Source organism: Eptesicus fuscus, chromosome 21 (genome assembly GCF_027574615.1).
Source record: "Eptesicus fuscus isolate TK198812 chromosome 21, DD_ASM_mEF_20220401, whole genome shotgun sequence".
In the NCBI taxonomy this organism is placed as follows: domain Eukaryota; kingdom Metazoa; phylum Chordata; class Mammalia; order Chiroptera; family Vespertilionidae; genus Eptesicus; species Eptesicus fuscus.
In genome coordinates this window covers 13,000,810-13,024,912 of record NC_072493.1, presented here as the reverse complement: position 1 = coordinate 13,024,912, position 24,103 = coordinate 13,000,810, and the positions used below count along the sequence as shown (strand labels likewise).

General features: G+C 47.1%; 1 protein-coding gene across 4 annotated transcripts in view; it reads right to left on the bottom strand.

Moving 5' to 3' along the window:
- The window catches only part of RANBP10 (RAN binding protein 10), a 63,011-nt gene that overhangs the window by 21,828 nt on the left and 17,080 nt on the right, over positions 1–24,103 (bottom strand). For 3 of the 4 annotated variants that reach the window (XR_008555045.1, XM_008139919.3, XM_054711360.1), the window contains exon 3: positions 21,927–21,979. The exons of the other annotated variant lie outside the window; for it this stretch is intronic. Coding sequence is in view for 2 of the 3 variants with exons in the window: in XM_008139919.3 (XP_008138141.1) it covers positions 21,927–21,979 (53 nt within the window). In the remaining variant the exon portion in view is untranslated. The remainder of the gene's footprint in view (positions 1–21,926; positions 21,980–24,103) is intronic. 4 annotated transcript variants of the gene reach the window in all.

The window sequence follows — 24,103 nt, the reverse complement described above, 5'->3', positions numbered from 1 at the left end:
TGTACTGTCTGAGAATAAAGACAGTTTTATTTCTTCCTTTCCACTCTGCATGCCTTTTATTTCTTTTTCCTGACTTACTGCACTGACCAGGAACTCCAATACAATGCTGAATAGAAATGATGAGAGCAGAAGTGAGACCTCTAATGTGTACCAAGGTTTTATACAGGGGAGAGAATGAAGGGGGTCATTCCAGGAGGGAGAAGTAAAGGTAAAGGCATGAATGCAGGTAGAACAGGAGGATGTATGCTGCAGAGGGGCCTACCTGCCTGCTAGGCTAAGGAACAGAAATGGAGCCCACAGGGCCCAGGCAAGCCCAGGACCCACACAGGGCAGGTCTACTCCCCAAGGCAGCCCCTCCCAGTAACTTTCCCAGACTCCGCTGCCTCCTTAGTGTCCAAGCAGCAGGCCCGTGTAAACATGCTTAATGACACCCTGCCCCGCCCAAGTGGCATGGGTAGGAGAAGCGAAGGTTGAAGAAAAGAGTTGTGGGCAGGCTTTAAGCAAAGGTGTTGGGGTGAGAACAGATACATGATCGGGGGTTAGCAAGGGAGGCAGAGAGCATGACTGAAGAGGTGGAGTTGACCAGACCTTGGAGCCTAAACTCAGCCCTGCATTTTAACCAGTGGGCTCATTGCTCCTCATAATCACAGCATCCATCCCAAGCCTTATGTATCTTAATCCATCATGTCTTCAGCCAGGAACCCTCTGGTTAAAAGAAGATTCCCCCCCAAGGGCCTTTAGTGGAAAACAGGCACAGCTGAATGGCTCTCACTAATGGGTGCAGAGCCCAAAACCCTGCTGCTCCCCTCCAGGCATCTCCCCACCAAGTCCCAAGGCAACTATCATGAGAACTGCTCAGGGCTGGTTTTAAAGGCCCAAGGCCTGGACCTGGAGCCAGGCTCTGTTCTCACCTTCCCAATTCCCCAGAGACACTGAGACTGCCTGGTTCAGGGGACATGGTGCTGCTCTGGGCATTAACCCAACTTCTAAGCTCCTCATACCCAGGAATGGGAAGGGCTTTACTATTGCTGGTGGGTATGCAAATCATGTGACCTCAGGAAATGACTCTGGGACACAGCGATGCCCATTTCCCCACCGATGCTCATTCCCCCATCGAGAGGCAGGCTGATAAGGCTATCTTAGTAAGGCCTCTCCTCAGGCTTCGGTGCAGAAGGTCCTCCGACTCCTGGCGGCGGCTGCTCCCCTGGTCTATAGAAGGCCATAGATGAAGAACAGCCAGCTGGAAGGCAGTGAGGACCAAAATGACAACCATCCCTCCAGGCTTGGCTCAGACTGAGCCTGATGGGCCCAAGCCTGCCCACCAGCTTCCCCTGACTCATGATCCATATCCACACCAGTCACAGTAGTCCTTCCTTCCCTCCCTTCCTGGATCCTCAGTAGGAGCATGGGGACTTGCCACATGCAACACAGTAACTGACCACAACATAGCAACCTGTTAGGAAAGCACCAGGATAACCCTATGTGTTTGGCTCAACAAGTACTGCCATTCTACCGCATTAAGAGACTGGGGCTTGCTCATCAGCCCACACAGCTGAGGAGTGCCAGAGCTGAGATTTGAACCCAAATCTTGCTGTTTTTTTAAAGTAGTTGATGTTGTTTAATATAGTATATTTTGCCCTGACCGGTTTGACTCAGTGGATAGAGCGTCAGCCTGCGGACTCAAGGGCCCTGGGTTTGATTCCGGTCAAGGGCATGTACCTTGGTTGCGGGCACATCCCCAGTGGGGAGTGTGCAGGAGGCAGCTGATCGATGTTTCTCTCTCATCAATGTTTCTGACTCTCTGTCCCTCTCCCTTCCTCTCTGAAAAAAATCAATAAAATATATTAAAAATCAATAAAATATATTTTAAAAAATATATATAGTATATTTTTATGGATTTCAAAGAAGAAATGACTCTGGGGCACAGCATGAAGAAGGGAGAGGGAGAGACAGAAACATCAATGATGAGAGAGAATCATTGATCGGCTGCCTCCCCACACTGGGGATGGAGCCCGCAACCCAGGCATATGCCCTAACTGGGAATTGAACCATGACCTCCTAGTTCATAGGTCAACACTCAACCACTGAGCCATACTGGCCAGGCTGAACCCAAATCTTTAGGTTCCAAGCCCATATTCTTCTTGCCACAAGTACTGTCTCATTTGGGGTGGTGACTACCCTGGCAGTGGAAGCACCGCAATCCCCTGCCCCATCACCACGAGAGTGGTCAGATGTACTGGTTTTAGGGAGCTATGGACCTGGGACCTCTGTCTTGCAGTGAGTCAGGGGGCCTGCAGGCCTGCAATGAGGGAAGGCCCAGGCTCAGCCCTAGAGGAGGACACAGGCACTGACTGGTACTTCCTGTCTGAAGGCTGCAACTGCCATCTCTGCTCTCTCCAAGGCACACCCACCCTCCTGCCTCACCCAACAGACCAGGACACAACTCCACCCAACCCCCACCCCATTCTTTTCCCCACAAGGATGATCCTGAGTGGCACATCTTTTATGCAGGCTTCACTATCTACAAGGTAGAAGACGTGCGCTAGAAGGCTTTCTTTTTGTAGCTTTCTCGGACTGAAACAGTAGGTACTCTAGAAAAACGAATAATAATGTGGCCATCTGATTTATCAAAGCTGGTGAAATAATCCGAAAAAACCACTTCCTACTTAGTGACTCAAGGAAATATGGGAGATATTTTTGTCTCCGTGTATGGGAGCTCAATAACTTCCACCAAAAACAACAGATGTTTACATTTTCAAAGACCTAACATGAAAATTGAAGTATTTTGAATAGTTTCCTTCAACAATAAACTATACAATTATTTTGACAAAACTACTATAGAATAATTTTTAGATTTTTTAAAATATGTATTTTATTGATTTTTTTACAGAGAGGAAGGGAGAGGGATAGAGAATTAGAAACATCGATGAGAGAGAAACATTGATCAGCCACCTCCTGCGCACCCCCCACTGGGGATGTGCCCCCAACCAAGATACATGCCCCTGACTGGAATCGAACCTGGAACCCTTCAATCCGCAGGCCAATGCTCTATCCACAGAGCCAAACCGGTTAGGGCGAATTTTCAGATTTTTAATTCTAACTATAAATATGGATTTAAAAATTTTTTTAACTGAAGAATTAAATTAAAATACCAAAAAAATTATTTCGAGTAATTCAGGATTCACCATCACCTCAGTTTCGCTGGAAAATAGATATACTTCCTGTGTGTGCTTTTTTCAATTCCCAAATGGTTTATCTATTACATAGACTTACCCAAAGGAAGAAAACTCAATCCCTGTGGTACACTGAATAAGGCCTCCCAAAGATGTCCTGTCCTAATCCCCAGAACTGTGATATGCTACTTTACATGGCTAAAACAAAGGGGGGAAGGGAGATTTTACATGAGTAAATACACTCTTGAAATGGGGAGGTTACCCTAAATTATGGGGGGTGCACAATGCAATCACATGGATCCTTGTAAGAGGCAGGCAGGAAGGTCAAGTCAGAAAAGGCGATGTGATGATAGAAGCCAAGAAAATGGAATATGCTACACTGCTGGCTTTGAAAGTAGAGGATGGGGCCATGAGTCAAAGAATGTAGGTGGATTCTAGAAGCTAAAAAAAAAGGCAACAAAACAAATTCTTCCCTAAAAACTTCAGAAAGAATACCATCCTGCTGATACCTTTTTAGGACTTCTGTCCTCCAGAACTGTAAGCTACTACCATTGTTACTGCAGCAATAGGATATTAATACAGTCCCCTATGGCTATAAAAGTTATTGAGCATCTGGAAAGATTTGTGCAGAGAAGCAACACCTCAGCTCCTTATCTCCTCAAGTCTTCATAGCTTAAAAGCTTTTCCAAGAAAATCAGAGCTGTAATGTATCTTCAGTTGAAACTATCATTTGATAGTCACTATTTTTCCAAACACAATTAAGAGTCTCTGTGTATAAATAGGTATATATGTATGTATGGGAAAGGCAGCTTGGGGTTAAAAACAGAATGTTGTTATACACCTCATTTAGTAACAATGGCTACAACAGCAGCTTGGTTTAGGGCCACTATGATAAATTCCCATCCCCTGGAAAGGAAAAGTATCATCAACTCCAGACCTACTCTATGAGGTTGACAAGAGGGGGTGGTGGGTGGTATGAAGGGAACAGAGAAAATATAATATACCAGAGGCCTGGTGCACGAATTCATGCACGATGGGGTCCCCCACCCCAGCCCTGCCTGGCCAGCCAGGGGGAGGGACTGCGGGAGGTTGGCCAGCAGTAGGAGGTTGGCCGGCCATGGGAGGTTGGCTGTGGCAGTGCACTGACCACCAGGGGGCAGCTCCTGCATTGAGTGTCTGCCCCCTGGTGGCCAGTGCGTGTCATAGCTACTGGCCAGTTGTCCAGTCGTCCGATCATCACAGTTGCTTAGGCTTTTATATATATACTAGAGGCCTGGTGCATGAAATTCGTGCATGGGGGAGGGGGTGTCCCTCAGCCCAGCCTGCACCCTCTCCAATCTGGGATCCCTCTCACAATCAGGACTGCTGGCTCCCAACTGCTCGCCTGCCTGCCTTCCTGATTCCCCCTAACCACTTCTGCCTGCCAGCCTGATCACCCCCTAACCACTCCTCTGCCAACCTGATTGATGCCTAACTGCTCCCCTGCCAGCCTGATTGCCCCTAACTGCCCTCCCCTGCAGGCCTGGTCCCTCCCAACTGCCCTCCCCTGCTGGCCATCTTGTGGCGGCCATCTTGTGTCCACATGGGGGCAGCCATCTTGTGTGTTGGAGTGATGGTCAATTTGCATGTTACTCTTTTATTAGATAGGATATATAAGAAAACCCATAAGCATATAAGAAAATAACTGGTAGGTAAAATGTGCTCTGAAAAAAACAAAGCCAGGTAATGGGCTAGAAATGGGAGTGGGGATGGGGACTGACCAGGATAAACAGTCTAATTAGCTTACTGAGTGATGATCCCTGAGCAGAGGTCTGCTTGATGAGAGAATCAGAAGGAAGAACTTTTGGAGTAAAGGAAAAGAGCTCTGCATGTCTGAGAAACAGAAAGGCAGTCAGCAAGGCTGAAGCTGAGTGACAGGAGAGACTCAAGCAGAGTCAGCAGGACTGGCTGAATGTGGGTGCTTATAATATGAGAGAAACAAGGATGACTCCCAGATTTTTTCCTGGGCAAATGGGTGGATGCTAGTATCATTTATTAAGAGACAGGGAAGATGAGCAGAAATAGCAGGCCTTTTGGACACATTAAGTATGAGGTGTCTGGCCGGTGGCTATCCAAGGCAGGTGAGAAGACTGTGGCTCATCCCAAACATGGCAAAGCTATGATGGGGAACACACTCACTAAACAAACAGTGGTGTGGACAGAATACCTAAAATGAAGTCACTGGAAGATTTTCCTACTGTGGCATTCTGACACAATGGCTTTCTGTTTTTCCTATGGGAGTAAAATTCAGGCTAGTCAAAGATTAGAAAGGTCAGAGCAAACATAAGAGAAAGGCATCAGAAGCCCCAAACAGATGAGGAGATGTTAAAGGGCATGAAGTTACTGTAAATGAATTCAGTCACCCCACCCTCGACAAACCTCTCCACTGCTCTTAGAAATTGGGCAACCAGGAGAAAAACCATAGGACCAAGGCCTAGCCATAGTTGCACATTTTGTAGCCAGTTGTTGTCAGTCTCAGGCTAGGGTCCTGTGGACTGGTCTGGCCTCTGTTAGAAAAACACACTGTAGCCCTGAGTGCCAGGGCAGCCAGTGTGGCCCGAAAGTATCGTCCCTCCAAGATGGCAGGCTCTGGGCAGTCACTTATACCTCCTCAGACCTTGGTTCCCTTCTCCACAAAATGAAGGGGTAGCAATTAGACATCACCATCAAAGGGCCATATGTGTCTACTTGGGAGAAAAATTCTGAGCCTCCAAACCAATCAGTAGGTATGATAATCCCCATCTGAGGGGTGAGGAAACTGAGGCACTGAGAGGCTGCATGAAGCCTGTGGTCTTAGAGATAACACTATTCCGAAGCTCAATTCTCCTTCCTCTGAGGGAGCACCAAGCAGGTAACCACGAGGGTGAAGCGACTACCTCCTTCTTCCTGAGGTGGCCCCCAATCCAAACAAAGGGAAGAGGAAGATGCTCTAAAAGTAGAGCAGCATGAGTTCCTCAAGACGGGCTCCATCAGAAAAAACTTCAGGTACCCCTACAAGGTTTCTGGACCCCAAGCTTGGCTGACCTAACCAACACTACCCCCTATCAGTGTCTGGCTGGGTTCTGTGGACTTTGAGAAGGGACTGGGAACAGAGCCTCCTGGTGCCCCTCCCCCAAGTCCACAAGAACAAACAGCAGGGTAGGGGAAGGAGTGCTAGGATTTGTCTGAGAGCCCTGCTTCTTTGGGAGATAGCACTCACCTTCTCTTAAGTAGCTCCTCCCTTGCACCCATCCCGTGGCTTCAGTGGGAACTGCTAATCCTAGTAATCCCCTCTCTCTCTACCAGGATGACCCAAGATTGATCAATCACAGATCTTCCTGGAATTTTTCTACATGGGAAGTAGAAACCTGAGGTAGAAAGCTAGTTGACAGACTAAAGCTAACATGCATAAAGCAGAGGCAAAAGAGAGATACAGAGAGAGGGACCTGGCTCCTGTTTGCCTGAGGTCTGGTGAAATAAGCTGATTATAGATGCGTTTCTCTCTAATAGAAAGAAAGGGAGCAGCCAACATTCTCTAATGAAAGGGACCACATTGAAGCATCTTTTTGCTCACCTTGCGTAACAGCTGACCCACAGTAGTAGGTGCTCATGAAATGTTTGTTGAAACGAAAAGGGAAATGTGGCCAAGGGCTGGCAAGAAACCGGAAGCACAAGATTGTCAATGTGTCTGACCACACTGTGACACACCATCTGTGGGCAATCCTGGGCTTGACTGTGAGGAATTCTGTTGTCTTTTTTCTTTTTTTAAGGAAAAAAGAAAAATAGAGCTGTCTGCATGCATCATGCCTCTACTTATACAGATTACTTCTGGGCCCTGGAAAGAGGCTGTAGCCAGGCTGCAGACCTGGCTCTACCCCCTGGGTAAGTATTTAACTTCTCTGGGTCTCAGTTACCGAATCATTGAACAGAGAGGTGACGTAAATATCCCTACCAGCTCTAGAAGAATCCATGTTCTAAGTCCCCCTTCCCATTAAGAGGATCCAGCAACTAAGGTCACTCCCAGACCTCTGCGTGGACAAACCTCCCCTCCAGCCCCACCACCCTCTGCTTCAGAACTGGACCTCCCTTTCTACCCCCCACTCCTACCCTGGAGCCAAAGTCGGCAACTTTCTAAGGGTGGGCCCTGGCAGCATGTGTAGTCACCCCTCTCTGGATGGGCCCCATGTGAGGCTGGAATGATGGGCCCAAGAATGAAAACTGTGACCCTCACCACAGGGCCAGAGCCAGCTATCCCAGAGGACAGTGGGATGTGAGGGCCAGAAGAAAACAAGGGGACACAGCTGCCAGGGTCAGGCCCTGTAGGGAGTCAGGACCAAGTGGCTCTGGATCAGATGATGTCTAGAGCTGCACGATGGCGACGACACTGACAGAGAGTGCCACCCTACTAACCATTCTTCCCTCTTCAAAGAGAGTGGGCCTTGTCACTCCCAGAAATAACTGATGTGTAGCCAGCCCAACGCCCCCACAGAAAAGCCTATCCCCTGTCACATCTGATGCCAATGATGCAATAAGAAGCCAAGCCACATTCAGGCCAGGAGACAGGAGGCCCCAGGTGCCCAGTTCAGATGCTCTGGCACCACCCACTTCCCCTTCAATCATCACTCAGAGGGAAAGTCCCAGTCACAGAAGTGTGGGGGTGGCTGAGGAAATGGTTTATCACCTTGGCACTCCCAGATGCCACCCCCAGTTAGTGTCCTAGAGTAGAAGACTCCCCATGGGGGTGCCAGGGACTCCAGCATGATTGTTCCAGGAACCCACCCAATGCCACTCCCATCTACCAGGACACATCAAGAGCTTCAGTCCCAGGGCAGCTGGAATAAAGAGGACTCCTACTGCCAAGTGGAAAGATTTCACATCATCAGCATATTAGCACAGAACACTGGGAGGGAGCCGGTGCTGTGCCTGCCCAATAGTTTCTGGTCCTGGCCCACGGCTGACCAGGACAGACCCATGTCTTGCTCATAAAGATAGCCTAACAGCTGACCCCCAGGCCTCCAAACCAGCCATCTCTCCCCAATACATAGATCCTGGTCATCAGTGGACTTTGAGGTCAAAGTGACTTGGGTTTGACTCCCCATTCTGTCACTTCTCAGCCCCTCTACTTCTCCTGGCTAAACTTCTCTTTCAGGTTGGTAGGAGGATTAAATAAGAATGGACATGGAACACCAGCCCACAGAAGGCACTCACCTGCGAGTTTTCATTCCCTCTCCATCTCTAACACGAGCTCAGTGATCAAGCCTGTGTTCTATAGACGCTCTTCTCCCCTTTTCCCTGAAGGAGCGGGCACAGGTGGAGCTACGCATCATCCACCTCTCCTGACAGCCCACCAACAGCAGCCCAGGCCTGCTCCACTCTTGTTGGTTTCGTTTCCTGGGGAGGCCACCTGACTCTCGGGCACTTAGTAGAGCTCAAGAGCCACACCCAGTGGCTCTCCGATTGTTACTCTTGAGGCTGGCAATGGAGGAAAGGAGCTGGGCTAGCTTGCTCAGGAGGGAGTGCACATGTCATGGAGGACCTCATGGCAGAGCTGCTTCTCAAGGGTGGTTACCCACTCACAGCTCTCTCTCCCCAGAAATCTATCAGATAGATGCCTTTCCCATAATCTCAAGTATCTTTAAAACTCTGACAGAAGCAATGCCTGGAATAGCTCAACAGTGGATAATGGGAAAGCAAAAGCGAGTGTTTCATTCAGCAAATGCTGTAAGGTAACATCAGGGAAGGCCTATCACAGTACTCACATGGCTGTTACCCCAAGCAATCGAACCAGGGTTAACACAATCTTAAAATGATGCCTTGGACAACTCTAGGACAAAGAAGCAGGGGATTCCCTGGATCCTTCGCTTCACGGTGCTCAGAATGAAGGCCATGGCCAAAAGGGCAGGAGAAAAATGCTGAGGCAGGGAGCTGACACCAGGTGGAGCCTGCCCTCGTAGGGGCACCCAGGCCCTACTCTGACACAGAGCCAGGTGTCAACTTGAAACCTGGGCAGGGGGAGGGACTACACACCAGCACCTGTATATAAAGGGGCCTCCACAAGTCACACTCCTCCCCCGCCGCAAAAGAAACAAACACCCGACGGCAAAAGAAGCCCAGGGGCAGCCAGATGAGTCTAGCTGGGTCTGGCTAGGACATGGCTCATACGACATCTGGCACATCTGGCAAGGCTACTCGCCTACACCTCAGGTTCCCATAGGACAGGCTGGGTCTGTCATCCATGCTGAATCAGGCTTAGAGAGGGGTGGCACTGTCCCACAAAACTGAGGTGCAACCTCAGCTCCCAGGTTTGGTATGTCTCTTCTGGGAATGGGTTTGGCTTTTCCTTGTTTACACCGAGCTCCTTGTGAACCTTCGGGGAAAGTCAGTGGACAGGTAACCCCCTGGTAATGTAGGAGCCTGTGACACTGCCAGATCCTGAGAGATGGACATGCACAAAACCCTTCCCAAAAGGAGGCTCAGACATAGTGTTCCATGTTTCCAGGGCCCCTATACAGTCTCCCTCTGCCCAGCACTAGGAAGGCAAAGGGTTGAGCAGTAACTGGTCCCCACTCAGCTCCACCCTGATGTGGCCCCAGCCTCCAGCCACACAGAAGGACACTTGAGAATCTCTGTTTTCAGAGACTGACAAACTCGGGTTTCAGAACTGGCCCCTCTGCTATCGATGAAACCTCTTATCTCAAAACACTTAACTTGCCCTGAAAAATAGTCTTAAATCCAGAATCTTTACCTCTGTGTATTTGGAAGAAGAAAATAGGATAGGAAACACCCAAGCCCAGGAGTAGTAATTTCCAGATCTGACTGAGCTGCGTCATTTCAAAAGGCTTCCAAGCAGCCCTGGTATGTTGTGGTAATACAGGTCTCCCCGTAGGTGAGGGAATTGACCCACAGGAAAGGAACACGGGCTCAGCTGGCCATAGGACCAAGGGCTGCTGGCCCAGGAAGGAGCAGCAGGGGAGCAGAGGGCCTCTTACAAGAAACAAGTTCTGCAGCATGGGCCACGGCGGGTCCTGCAGCACCGGCACCATTAACCACCACGTGAACCACCAAGGGCTTTGACCAGCTACCTAGTCCTTGGGCCCACCCTCTGTTCTGGACTGACCAGTAGACAGAACCTGTTGCCAGAGATGCAAGGCCTCTGGGTGTCGACCCCACCCAGGTTTCTTCCCAAGGATGTCTCTGACAGAGGAACAGAGTGAAAAAGGCAGCAAGGGGTTGGGCAGCCCCAGTCCTAGGCAGCTGCCCAGTGGCTTTGGAGAATCTCCTGGCTGCTCCCTTTCGAGGCAGGGCTGCCTGGAGACCCCGATAGGCTTGAACTTCAGGGCCATCACCAGTTGGCTTCTTTCCTCCACCAACCTGGCACTCACCTGGGAGGCTTATACAGCACCTATTGTCATTCCAAGGCCTGTTCCCAGGTGCTCTGCCAAAGTCAGGAGGAGGTACACACAGATGTCCATTGGGGCCCTGAGAGTTTAACCCACCCAGCTGGAAAGAAGCATGGCTTCCTTCATGGAGCTTGGGACTGAGCAACCCCAGAGAAGACCCTGCAAAGCACTGTAGATTCTCGGATGAAAGATGCTTCAAGAGAGGCAGTGGTTAATGGTGGACAGAGAGGGGGCAAATCAGCTGTGAGCAACGTACTCAGCCTACATGGAGTGGGTCAGAAGCAGTACCTGTTTGGTGGGTGCAGACAAAAATAGCATTTCCAGACTACAGGAAACGCACCTACGTGCTAGTAATCTCTAAGACATCTACTACGCAAAGCCACCTGCTACTGAGATACCCATCAAGGATAGGGAGAAAGGACATGGAACAACACCCTGTTGTTTACTGTCAGTGCCTGCCATACTACCTACAGAGGTTAGGCTAGGTCCTCGTGAACTTGGCACAGACCCCCACTGTTCTGCCCTGATCTCTGCTATCTGCTGTTGCTCTCCCATGGCCCAGGCAGATGTGAAATATCAGCTGTTGGCAGAATGTGTTCCACCCGGTAGAAGCAGGGCCCAGACACAGGGATCAGGACACTGGGGTCATGCTCTTAATAGCCCACTTAGAGCAGGCTTGGTAAAAAAGCTCTAGGGGAAGGAAATGATAGTCATTTAACAGGATCATACTGTGGAAAGAAGGCACAGTCCTTCTGCCCCAACCCCACCCCAAGGCATGGTTGGCATCTGCTTCAGGGACTATGCCCTTCACTCCTAACCTCCAGCTGTGGTTCTTATTGCTGCTTCTTTTCCAACAGTTCAAGGAAAGTACACACCAATGCGCCTGGGTTCTCCTTTGAGGGGTTGTAGTAATTAAAGTAATATATGCCAGCCTGGCCAGTGTGGCTCAGTGGTTGACCGTCAACCCATAAGCCAGAAGATTGTGGTTTGATTCTGGTTAGGGCACATGCCCGGGTTGCAGGTTCAATCCCCAGTATGGAGGTGTGCAGAAGGCTGCCAATCAATGATTCTCTCTCATCATTAATGTTTCTATCTCTTCCTCTCCCTTCCTCTCTCTCTGAAATCAATAAAACAAAAACATTTTAAATTACTATATGCCACACCAAAAGAACAGCTGCCTCCTCCACAGAAACGGCAAAGGAGAGTTATCAGCTGCCCAGCTCTGATGCAGATGGGGCCGCCTATCTACACAGCCTGAGTTTTCCAGAAAGAAGATCTGGTCCTAACCTCGCCCCCCTCAATGCACTCAAGCTTGGGAGAAGCCAAAACCCTACACTCTATCCACACCCCTGACTTTTCCTCCCTGCTTCCCCAATCCAAGGATTCCAGCCCCTGCCATTCACTGCCAGCTCACTGATGGGTGGGGCTGCAGGTACACTCACCTGCCTGCAGATCAGCCTGCCCTGCTTCCAAGCCATTTAGCCAAGGGTTCTGACATTCTTACTCAGGGCCACACCTGTTCCTTGGTTTCATGCTTAAGGAGGCCAAAAACACCTTACGAAATGTAAACAATAAAACTTCCACATCTTCCAACAGAAACCTCTGACCCTGCAAGCTAAGACATGCCATATACTCCCAGGAAAGTCTGAGCACCACAGCCTCACATGAGAGGCACTGTTACCATCTGCCCCGTAGCCAGCACAGCAGCCCTCTGCCCCTGACCGCCCTAGAGGCTCCTGCTGAGTCAGTACAAGAAAACACTTGAAACACCAACATCCTGACTTTGGTTGCCGTGCTGTCCTTTCTCCATAATTCAACTCCAGCTAACATGTCTCCTCAAATCCAGAAAACATAAGCACTGGAGAGAAAATGTAGTTTTGAATCCAGCTAATTCTGCTGTGATATACAAACATTCATAAAAGAACCTTAAATTGCTAAAACGGGTTTGGCTCAGTGGATAGAGCGTCCGTCTGCGGACTGGAGGGTCCCGGGTTCAATTCCGGTCAGGGGCATGTACATTGGTTGCGGGCACATCCCCGGTGGGGGGGGGTGCGGGAGGCAGCTGGTCGATGTTTCTCTCTCATCGATGTTTCTAGCTCTCTGTCCCTCTCCCTTCCTTGCTGTAAAAAATCAATAAAATATATATTAAAAAAAAAAAGAACCTCAAATGTACAGGTACTTCCTTCGTCAGGTAGGAAAAAAATACCTTTCTCAATAACTATAGCTAACATTTATGTATCCTTTGTCTGAATCAGGCACTATTATAAGCACTATATAGAAATTAATTAATCCTCTAGCCATCCCATATGAGTTAGGTACTAATATCACTTCCATTTTAAAATGGGGAAACTGAGGCACAAAGAAGTAACTTGCTCCAGGTAACACAGCTGCCAGGACGCAAATGTAGACAGCGTGGCTCCAGAGTCCATGTTCTTAACCACTACTCCACCACAGTCCTAGAGGTCTGTTTCCTCCCATGACTAAACATGAGCCAGTCATTGGTTCAATGACAATGAGCCTTGACATACAGAAAAGGGGGATAGTCATTCCCCCTACAGGTAGAAGGTGGTGACAGAAACCTTACACACAATCAGCACCACAAGCCTTAGGGCAGTGTGGGAAGGCTGAGCTTCAAACGAAGGCTTCTGGCTGAAGGCAGGCTGCAAGCCAGTGGGGACCTGACTCAAGATTGGTTCCACCACACTTGGCTTGCTAAAGCCACTGCACTGAGCACAACAAAACGCAGGAATGGCCGCTTCTCACAGCCCAAGTGTATCTGTACTCACTCTGGGAGACTGATGATAAAAAAGATGTCCAAGTCTGAACAAGCTCATAACCCAGCGAGGACATGGCCGGGTAAATGTAAAAAAGTCACATGAGGCAGATGACAAGTGTCATCACAGAGATGGGATCAGGGCTGAAGGAGTCAGTCAAGACACAGAGGGTCACAGGCAGGAAGGACACCCCAGGACAAAAAGGGGCAGAGTAGGGAATGTTTGGAGCATGTTTGGGGTTCCACACAGACATGCTGGTATGTGGTGTGTGTGGAGGGCAGAGGTGGCAAAAGAAACTGAGCAGGGCCTGCAGGGTCTGTGTCCTCTGGCCAGAGGGATCAGAGGCACAAAGCAGGCACAAAGCAGGCAAGGGGCCCAGTGTACCAGGGAGTGGAGAGCAGAGGCCTAAGGTAGTGCTCAATCAGGAGGCCATGGACACAGCCCGATGGAGGGAATGACAGGAGGAATAGAGAGGGGGGTCAGGTTAGAGAGACATTTGGGGAGTGGCAGAACCATGGGATGAGGGGAAGGAGAGCATGAAGATGACTGAGGAGTCACACCTGGGAACCAGGGTAGACAGTGACTTTCAGCAGAGAGGGAACGCACACGGATCTGATTTTTGCAGGAAGATAACCTCAGTTTTGGGCAAGTAGGTTCACAAAGCACTGAGGTTTCTGGAGGCGTGAGCTGCTCAAAGACAGAGTGGAGACAGAGGAGTGAGTTGCCTGAAGGGTCCACCAGCTACCCTTTAACTGCACTTGCAGGGCCTGGCAAAGCATACTCAACCATTCACAGGCCAAACTAGAGTCTTCTGGATGCTGCAGGGAAGGTGAGAACTGCCTCCTCCTCCTCCACACCTACTTCACTTCAGCTACTGTCAGTTCTAATCAGGAACAAAACCCAAACGAAACCAGAGAAACTAGTTGCCCAGGCTGGAGGAAGAAAGGGGGAGGGGGGAGGCAGAGAGAGAGAGGAAGGTTATCCCCTATAGTTAAGAAGAACTTGCTTCAGAGAGAAAGGGGTAGAGACTCTCACTCAGGCCAGGCCATCATCTGTTCCTATTGGTTTCACTCAACCAGATCAAGAACCATAAGAAAAGTGGCTTCGGTTCCACACTTGGCCCTCTCCTTCCTCACAAACTTTTCTTCTAAGGACTCCTAAAAGGCAGGACTAAGCCAAACCAGGTACTTCTTGACAGCATCAGCTGGATAGGCCAATGCTGGACTTCCTAGATTAATCCTTTTTTTTTTTTTTTTTTTGGACTGACTCAGAAAAGGGCTGCTCAACTCAAGCTCTCCCACTTGCTCTGAAACTTGACCTCTAAATAGCCATTACTGGCGCCCAGCTGGTGTGGCTCAGTGTTTGATCATCGACCCATGCACTAAGAGGTTGTTGGTTTGATTCCTGGTCAGGGCACATGCCCAGGTTTTGGGCTCGATCCCTGGTAGGGGTCCTGCAGGAGGCAGCCAATTGATGTTTCTATTGCTCTATCCGTCTCCCTTCCTCTCTCTCTAAAATCAATAAAATATTTTTTTAAAATAGGCAAAAGACATTAATTGATATTTCTCCAAGGAAGATACACAAATGGTAAATAAGCACATGAAAAGCACATTAGTCATTAGGGAAATGAAATGAAAACCACAGTGAGATACCACTTCCCACCCACTAGGATGGCTGCAATAAAAAAGTCAGATAATACCAAGTGTTGACAAGGATATGGAGAAATCAGAACCATTAACATGCCGCTAGTGGTAATGTAAAATGGGGCAGCTGCTATGGAAAAGTCTGGCAGTTCCTCAAACAATTAAACAGTGCTAGTACATGACCCAGCAATTCCACTCCTAGACATATAATCAAGAAAAATGAAAACAGGGATGGGGAAAGGGAATAAAAAAACAAAAAAACAACAACATATGACTATACAAAAACTTGTACACAATGTTGATAGCAGAATCAATCACAACAGCCAAAAGGTGGAAACAATGCAAATATCCATCAACAGATACATAGATAAGCAAAATGTGATATATCCACAGAACACAATATTACTCGGCCATAAGAAGGAATAAAGTTTTGAGACACGCTACAACGTAGATGAAACTTGAAAATATTATGCTAAGCAAAAGAAGCCAATCGCAAAAGGCCACATATTACATGATTCCATTGATATAAAATGTCCAGAATAGTAAGATCCGTGGAAACAGAAAGTAGATTAGTGGTTTCCAGGGGCTAGAAAGAGGGAAAATCTAGGAATGACTGTTAATGGAAGGTGATAAAACTGTTCTGGAATTGCCCCGGCCAGATGGCTTAGTTGGTTGGAGCATCATCCCATATACCAAAAAGGTTTCTCTCACTAACATATTGATCAATGTTTCTCTCTCTCTCTCTCTCTCTCTCTCTCTCTCTCTCAAATCAATAAAGATATCCTCGGGTGAGGATCACTTTTATTTTTTTATTTTTTAAAATATAATTTATTGATTTTTTACAGAGAGGAAGGGAAAGGTATAGAGAGTTAGAAATATCGATGAGAGAGAAACATCGATTAGCTGCCTCCTGCACACCCCTCATTGGAAATGTGCCCGTAACCAAGGTACATGCCCTTGACCGGAATTGAACCTGGGACCCTTCAGTCCACAGGCTGACGCTCTATCCACTGAGCCAAACCGGTTTCGGCGAGGATCACTTTTAAAAAACTATTCTGGCCCTGACCAGTGTGTTCAGTGGTTTGAGCATCAGTCTGGGAACCAAAGGGTCATGGGTTCATTTCCTGGTCAAGGGCACACATCTGGGTTGCAGGTTCAATCCCCAGCTCCAGTAGGGGCACATGTGGGAGGCAACCAATCAATGTGTCTCTCTCACATCAATGTTTCTCTCTCTCTCTCTCCCCACTCCTCCCTCCCTCTTTTCCACTGTCTCTAAAACTCAATGGGGAAAAAAAGTTCTGGAATTAACAGTGATGATGTTAGCACAACTTTGTGACTATACTAAAACGAATGAATTGTTCACTTTAAAAATTTTTTTATTGTTTTTAGAGAGAGAAAGAGATTTGCTGTTCCATTTATTTATGCATTCATTGATTGATTTTTATATGTGCCCTGACCGGGAATTGAACTCCCAACTTTGTCACATTTGGAGAATGCTCTAACCAACAGAGCTATCCAATCAGGGAATTGTGCACTTTTATTTTTTTATATTATTAATCCTCACCCGAGGATATTTTTCCATTGATTTTTAGAGAAAGTGGGAAAGGGAGAGACACACCGATTTGTTGCCTCCTGAACATGCCTTGAACAGGGCCAGGGATTGAGCCTGCAACTGAGGTATGTGCCCTTGACTGGAATCAAACCCGGGACCCTTCAGTCTGTGAACTGATCCTCTATCCACTGAACCAAACCAGCTAGGGTGAATTGCACACTTTTAAAGGGGTGAATTTTATGGTGTGCTAATTATATCTCAACTTTAAAATTAAGAAAAAAATAAATTGATCAACAAGTGATCTTTCTCTTTTTAAAAATTAACACAATGGATTCAATTAAAAGATCAATCAAGGAAGGTGGGTTTTTTTAGGTTTTGATAATAGTAATCATAGCCATCCTATATAATAAAAAGGTAACATGCAAATTGACCATCATGCCCTCACAAGATGGCTGCCTACGACCAGGCCAGCAGGGGGATTAGTGAGGGACAACCAAACAACTGAACAGCAGGCTGTGTGGGGCGACCAGGCTGGCGGGGGGGCCGTGAGGGGCCACCAGGCCAGCAAGGGGGGCAGTTGGGGGCAATTAGGCTGGCAGGGGGGCAGTGAGGGGCGACTAGGCCAGTGTGGGGGGGGGCAGTTGGGGGCGACCGGGCCGGCGGGGGAGGGGGCAATTAGGGATTATCAGGCCAGCATGCAGAGGCAGTGAGGGGCGATCAGGCAGACAGGCAGGTGAGCGATTAGGAGCCAGTGGTTCAGGATTGTGAGAGGGATGTCCAACTACCAGTTCAGGCCTAAACCGGCAGTCGGACATCCCCCGAGGGGTCCCGGATTGGAGAGAGTGCAGGCTGAGCTGAGGGGACCCCCTCCCCCCATCCATGAATTTTGTGCACCGGGCCTCTAGTTTTTCTATAAATTAAGAGAATCGTATGGTCAAAGCAGAATATACTGAAAGTGATGCCACAAGAAACAATTTATTTGAACAAGCTAACAAAAGAGGAAGGGAAAGCCTTCTAAAAACTTGTAAACCCTACTGTCCTCTCCAAAAGACCAACTGGCCCTGATGGATCCACTAATAAATTTTTCTAAACTTGCAAACAGAAAGTTATCTACCGATACAACCATGAAAATAAGGAACTCCTCCCAATGACCTGGTAGAATTCTTCTCAACTAAAACAGATACATTGAGTTATCTCAATATACACACCCATAGGAATTTATAAATTTAACCGTCCACTTCTGATTAAATGCTTCCAATTAAATATTTCAGTATAAGGAACAGGAGTCTTTTCTATAACCACCTCCTGAAGTTCTCTGACATGCCCAAGCTCTTATAGTTCTTACTGCCCAGGAGCCCCAGCCCAACATCAACCCTTCTGGAAGGCCTCCTCCACACTACTAGTGCACTCCCGAACTAGATGCTTATTAACAAACCTGATCACATCTGGTCTATGCTCAAAACATTCCTGCAGCCCGCCCCCCACTACTTCCTACATAAAGAAGTCCAAGCCCCTTGACCTGGGACACAAGACTCTTTCCTCAACAGGCTCATCCTGACTGTCCCCAGGAAGCCAACCTACCACATGACACTTAAATGGTTTCACTCATAGAGGCCTTACTGTTCCATCACCCAGAACCACCTACCAAACTTCTATCTGCCCCTCAACACCAAGCTGAAACACCACTGTGAAGCTGCAGATCACCCCAACCACTACCCTCCACCAAACACACCTGTATCTATCAAGAAGATACATCAACCCTCAAACATCTCATCTAAGGTTAATACCAAAACCTCAAATTCTAGACCCAGCCTAGCCCAGCACCATCACTAACCTCCCACCAACATACAGCCAAACAGTCCAAATAGCCTTCACCTCAATCAAGAGCCTCTTGGAAATCAGAAGCAACTAGCAAGAAGACTTTAGCTGCTATCATCCTCCATCTCACCTCCCCATTGAAATACATGCAAGTAGTTTCAGGTCCCACTGTTTATGAATGATGATACTTTTCGTTTTGAAGAATATATGCTCCTCAGCACCAATTAAAAAAAAAAAAGAGTCCTGGCGGCTAGCTCAGTTGGTTGGTTAGAGTGTGGTCCCGATATGCCAAAGTTGCAGGTTCAATACCCAGTCAGAGCACATACAATAATTAACCAATGAATGCATAAGTGGAACAACAAATTGATGCTTCTCTATTCCCCCACCCCTTTCTTCTCTCTCTCTCTCTCTCTCTCTCTCTCTCTCTCTCAAATCAATAAATAAAATTTTAAAAATGTTTTTAAAGAAAAATAAAGTGAGCCCAGAACAGTGGTCGGCAAACTGTGGCTCGTGAGCCACATGCGGCTCTTTGGCCCCTTGAGTGTGGCTCTACCACAAAATACCATGGCCTGGGCGAGTCTATTTTGAAGAAGTGGCATTGAAGAAGTTTAAGTTTAAAAAATTTGGCTCTCGAAATTTCAATCGTAGTACTGTTGATATTTGGCTCTGTTGACTAATGAGTTTGCCGACCACTGGCCCAAAAGATGGAAAGCACCAAAGGGTATTCTGATCTTCCCAATCCAGCACTGGGATAAACAGTGGCAGGCCCACCCTCATTCCTAGGAGAAGTCCTCCCCTCTATCTCTACATCTATCCTGTGCCAGGTTTCCCAGCCAAACTGCCCTGTATCCTGGGAAAGCCAGAGGCATCCATCCTTCCTAGAGAGAATCCCTATATGGATGCAATCTGATTCATGCTTTCCACCTTAAGGAAAAATCCAGGAGATGATCACATATGGCAGGAAGGAAACCCTCAGGAGCTGGCACAGTGAAAATGAAGACAAGTGCAATACCCACAGAATACTGAGGCCTTTTCTCTTGCCGCCCCCCCCCCCCCCCCCAAAAAAAAAAAAGATGCACTGGGAAGGATGTAAAAAAAGTACCAACACTCCTGATGTGTTAGTGTGGGCCAAACACCTCAGCCATTGTCTCAAAGCCCCTTCTCCCTATAGCCTACCCCCTGTACCTGGACAGGGTCTGACTTCACAAGGGCCTAATGAATTTCCTACAATTTTGCATTAACTATGTCAAAACACAAAACCAACAGCTGGCCTCTGACCATCCTAGAGCCCCATCTTAAAACCAAGGCAAACAGACTAGGAGCCAGCCAGAGATTTAGGTCACCCTGAATCTCGAACCCCTCCCACTTTGTCTGCTCCACTCCATGGATCCCAAATCCATGGGTTAAGCACAAACAGCTCTTACTAAAGAACGAGCAAGTGGAACTCAAATATCAAGCCTAGCACATGGTAAAAGGCTGCATTCCAAAACCACCTGAAAGAAAGTGTGAGGGCTTCTTAATGCAGGGGCATTTGCTTTTGTTTATTTTGTTTTAATTTCACTTATATTTTTAAAACAGAAAATATATTCACAAGAATGAAAATCTGAATGCTTCAAGAGTAAAAATTTCCTTTTCAGTCCTATCCCTAGCTACCATTCTTTTGCAAAAAAACAATCAATATTACAAATTTTTCTGTAGCTTTACGAAGATATTCTGTCTATGCATGCACAAGCAGATACAGATATGTTCATTTCCCTCTCTTTTTTCACATTTGGTAACATATTATACACTGTTCTATATTTTTAAAAATATATTTTATTGTTTTTTAGGGAGAGGGGGAGAGAGAAGTTTCAATCGGTTGCACCTGACCAGGGATCGAATCCACAACCTAGGTATGTGCCCTGACCAGGAATCGAACCGGCAACCTTTTGGTTCATGGGATAACACTCATCCAACTGAGCCACACCAGCCAGGAGGGCGCTTTATATTTTTCACTTAACAATGTATCTTACAGATTACTCCAAGTCAGTACCTAAAGAACCTACCCATTTTTTATGGCTGCATGGTATTCCTTTATGAAGATTATAAAAATTTATTTAACTAATGTTCAGGGTTGCTTCAAGTGCCATCCAATAACAGATGATAAACATTTTTGTATAATAAGCATATAAGCCTCTTTCCTCCCTCACCAAAGTGTGCAAAAGTTCAAAGACCACAATTAGAGCAAGAAAAAGATTAACCTTTTGCACTCAGATGTCGAGTGTGACGGTTATTGAATGTATCAATAATTTTAAATATAAAAAAATCCAAATAAATAAGTTTGTATGAAAAGAAACTCCAGTTTTTTATTCTACTGCCGCGCTTTGTAAAATCTGGGGTATTTAAAAAATTAAATCCCGAGTAGAATAAAGGAATCGAGAAAAAAGCGAGTGCAAAGGGTTAAGAGTCAGTTTATCCTTGATGAGAAGTCATTTCCCTAACCTCTTTGTTCATGAAAAGGCAGAGCTATGGACACGATAGACATCTAGTCAGCTGAAGCCAGGGACTTGTATAACAAAGATCACAGCCACATGCTACACAGAGACTAACCATGCCAAACACATTCTGATTAATAACAAAAGGCCAGTTTTCACCCAGATCAACGTAAAAAAATTCTTTAAAAAGTCACGTTCCCAACAATTTGTTGACTCCTGAGCAAGTCCAGATTTCAAGTATTTGAAATTAGTCCATTGGGAAAAAATCTGAAAAGACAAAGTTTAAGTGCTGTTCCCTCTTTGGAAAAAGCCAGCTGCCTTCTCTGTGTCACAGACACAAAAGTAGAGAGAACCAGGGCAAAATGACAGGGACTTTGCCTGTCTCCACGACAGTGTGAGGGCAGATTGCACCATGTACCTTCTGCCGCTCAAGGGACAAATGAACTTAGGACCATCTTCTGGGACCCACCAGCTTTTGCTGGGGGCTTCTCTTTCCTCAACTGAGCTCAGCCCAAAACTGGGCATGAACCACTGGGCAAAAAACAGCTGAAAGGGTGCCTGAGTGGTGAAGGAGCCCCACCTGCAGGGCCCAGAGCCGTCCACAAATCAGAGGCTGCTTTCGACCCAAGTCTCGTGCACATTCTCCCATTTATTAAGAAATTGCCTCACCATGTTCCATTGGGAGGCCACATGAAGACTTTGATCTTTAACATGGTGAAGTAACAAAGGAGCCAGTGTTGGCAGGAGTCTTACTCCCAGTATATGCCTGAGTGCCAGGCCGGTCAAGCAAAGGCCAATGGGAATAAAGGCTACTGAGGTGTGTCCCCACTGACAACAAGCTCAGGACACTGGTTCTGACTGCAAACAGTTCAAATTCCATGAGTGACAATCACTTGTCAATTAATTGTTGGAATGGAAGCCCATACCATCCTGGCCCAATGGCCACCTTTTAGAACCCTCTACCCAATGGATTGGCTTGCAAAGTCCTCTGCAGCCTCTTGGCTTGCCACCATGACTCTCAGCACAGAATGGATCAGGAGAGCAGCACAAATGATCTCCTAACCAGTGACTCACCAGGAAGTCTGTTCATGTTGACACCTTGAGCTGAGAGTCCTATTCCCATGTACCTTCAAAAAAGCACACACACAAAAGTTTGGTTAACAAATGATTATGCAATTCCCTTCTCAAATACTTATTGGTAAAAAAACAAACAAACACAGAAAAACAGGCAAAGCAATGAATGTAGAGACTCTTTTAACATACTAGTGGTTCTTGGAGAACCTTTACATTTTGATTTTCCAGTGGAAACCATCTCAATGTCTTAAGCAGCTGAAGAATCAGGAGGTAGTACCTGTAACCAGGAACCACTGGCTTCAAATTTCAAAGGGAAGTTTCCTGAAATCACTGCTTCCATTCCCATTGTTTCTGGCTCCAGCTGAGGTGGCAGAATCTATTCCCAAGAAGTGCTTACTAGTAAAGTAAGTGGCTCAATCTAGTGAAGTACTTGGCAGAGCAATGCAAAATCAATCCCACAGAGACAAACCACTGTGCAGCAAGGACCAGGACATGGAAAAAGCACAGCCAGGCAGGGTCTCTACAGGATCTTCAAGACCCTCATACAGAGCTTCTTCTCTGGGCTTCTTCTCATACCTTCTCACCCCATAATCCCTGCTAGCCTCCACAATCATCCGAAAACAGGGGATAGTGGTGTGTGAGGCCCCTGAGACCCACTTTCTCACTCCTCTCATCCTAGGTGCCTAAACAACTAAGCCACCCACAGCAAGGTAGGGCCCAAGCTGGGCAATTCTGCCAAGGATATCTCAGTGACACTCAGGAGAGCGCAGGCCAAAAAAGGAAATGAACAGATTTCTTTTAAATCTAAATGTTTGTAGTGCACAAAGAAATGGTGAAGTATTTCCCCAAAAACTTAAAAAGCAGTTGTGTTCCTATACACTAACACTGAACAATCTATAAAGAAAATTAAGAAAGTAATTTCAGCCCTGGCCAGCATGGCTCAGTTGGTTGGGCGTCATCCCATGCACCAAAGGGTTGCTGGTGTGATTCCCAGTCAGGGCGCATGCCCAGTGTGGGCTCAATCCGCAGTAGGGGGTGTGCAGGAGACAGCTGATCAATGTTCTGCTCTCACCCCAAACGCAAACATTCAAGCACAAGAGATGGAACCTAAGTTTACAGGCTCCAACCCTATGTCTTATGCCACAGTGGACAGAACAGATGCAATGTCTGCCACCCACCTCAGGATGCAGGGGCTATAGGAAGAAGCCCCAGCCATCAGAGAAAAAGCACAGTCACAGCAGTACTGGGCACATAATGGATATTCAACAAATCCCTGAGGTTTGTCCACTTGTGGGCTGGTGAAGAACCTTATCAGCAAAGTCACAGACTCTCTCCCAGCCACATTTCTAGCTGGAACCTCATTTTCTAGCGGGTATGAGGTCATAACAGAGCTGTGGGACAGATAAGTGAGCCCTGAACTCAGCTACAACACCCCTAGTACTATTCTCCCCTCTTGCTGCCACTTGACTATAGAGCTGTGAGATTAAATGATTTACAAACACAAAGCAAGTGACACACAGGCAGAAGGAAGTTGACTTCTCCATCCACTCAAGAAAAATCTAAGCAGACCTGAAGTTTCCTCTCAATCAACAATGGGTAACGTGTAGTGCTTTGCTAAGTTCTAGACCAGTGATGGGCAACCTTTTGAGCTTGGTGTGTCAAACTTCGTCAAAAAACTGAGCATAACTCGGGTAGTGTGTCACTTTGAGGAAAAAACATTATTTCGCAAATGTTTCATCCTCAGGAGCAGCAAATGTTTCATCCTCGGCATGCGGCCGCCTTAGCGGCCACGTGTCATCAAAAATGGCTACACGTGTCAGTGCTGACACACGTGTCATAGGTTCGCCATCACTGTTCTAGACCAATGTGGTCCCAGCTCTCCAATAGGCTGCCAAGAATGAAGCAAAACAATAAGGAAAGGGTATACAAAAATCCCAAACCCAAGAATGTTCTCCTGTTCATATATAGTAGTACCTCTGCATCTAAGGAGCAGAAAGAATGATGTTAGGAAGTCACCCGGACACTATTGCTCCTCTGTTAATCTCTGGTGGCACTTGAAAATACATGGGTTGTTGGGAGCTGTTGGGTCCCTACTAGAGTTGAATAATTCAGTAAAAATATGTGTGATAGAGACCCTTGCAATCATTCACCCATTCCACAAAGATCTGTGCCCAGTA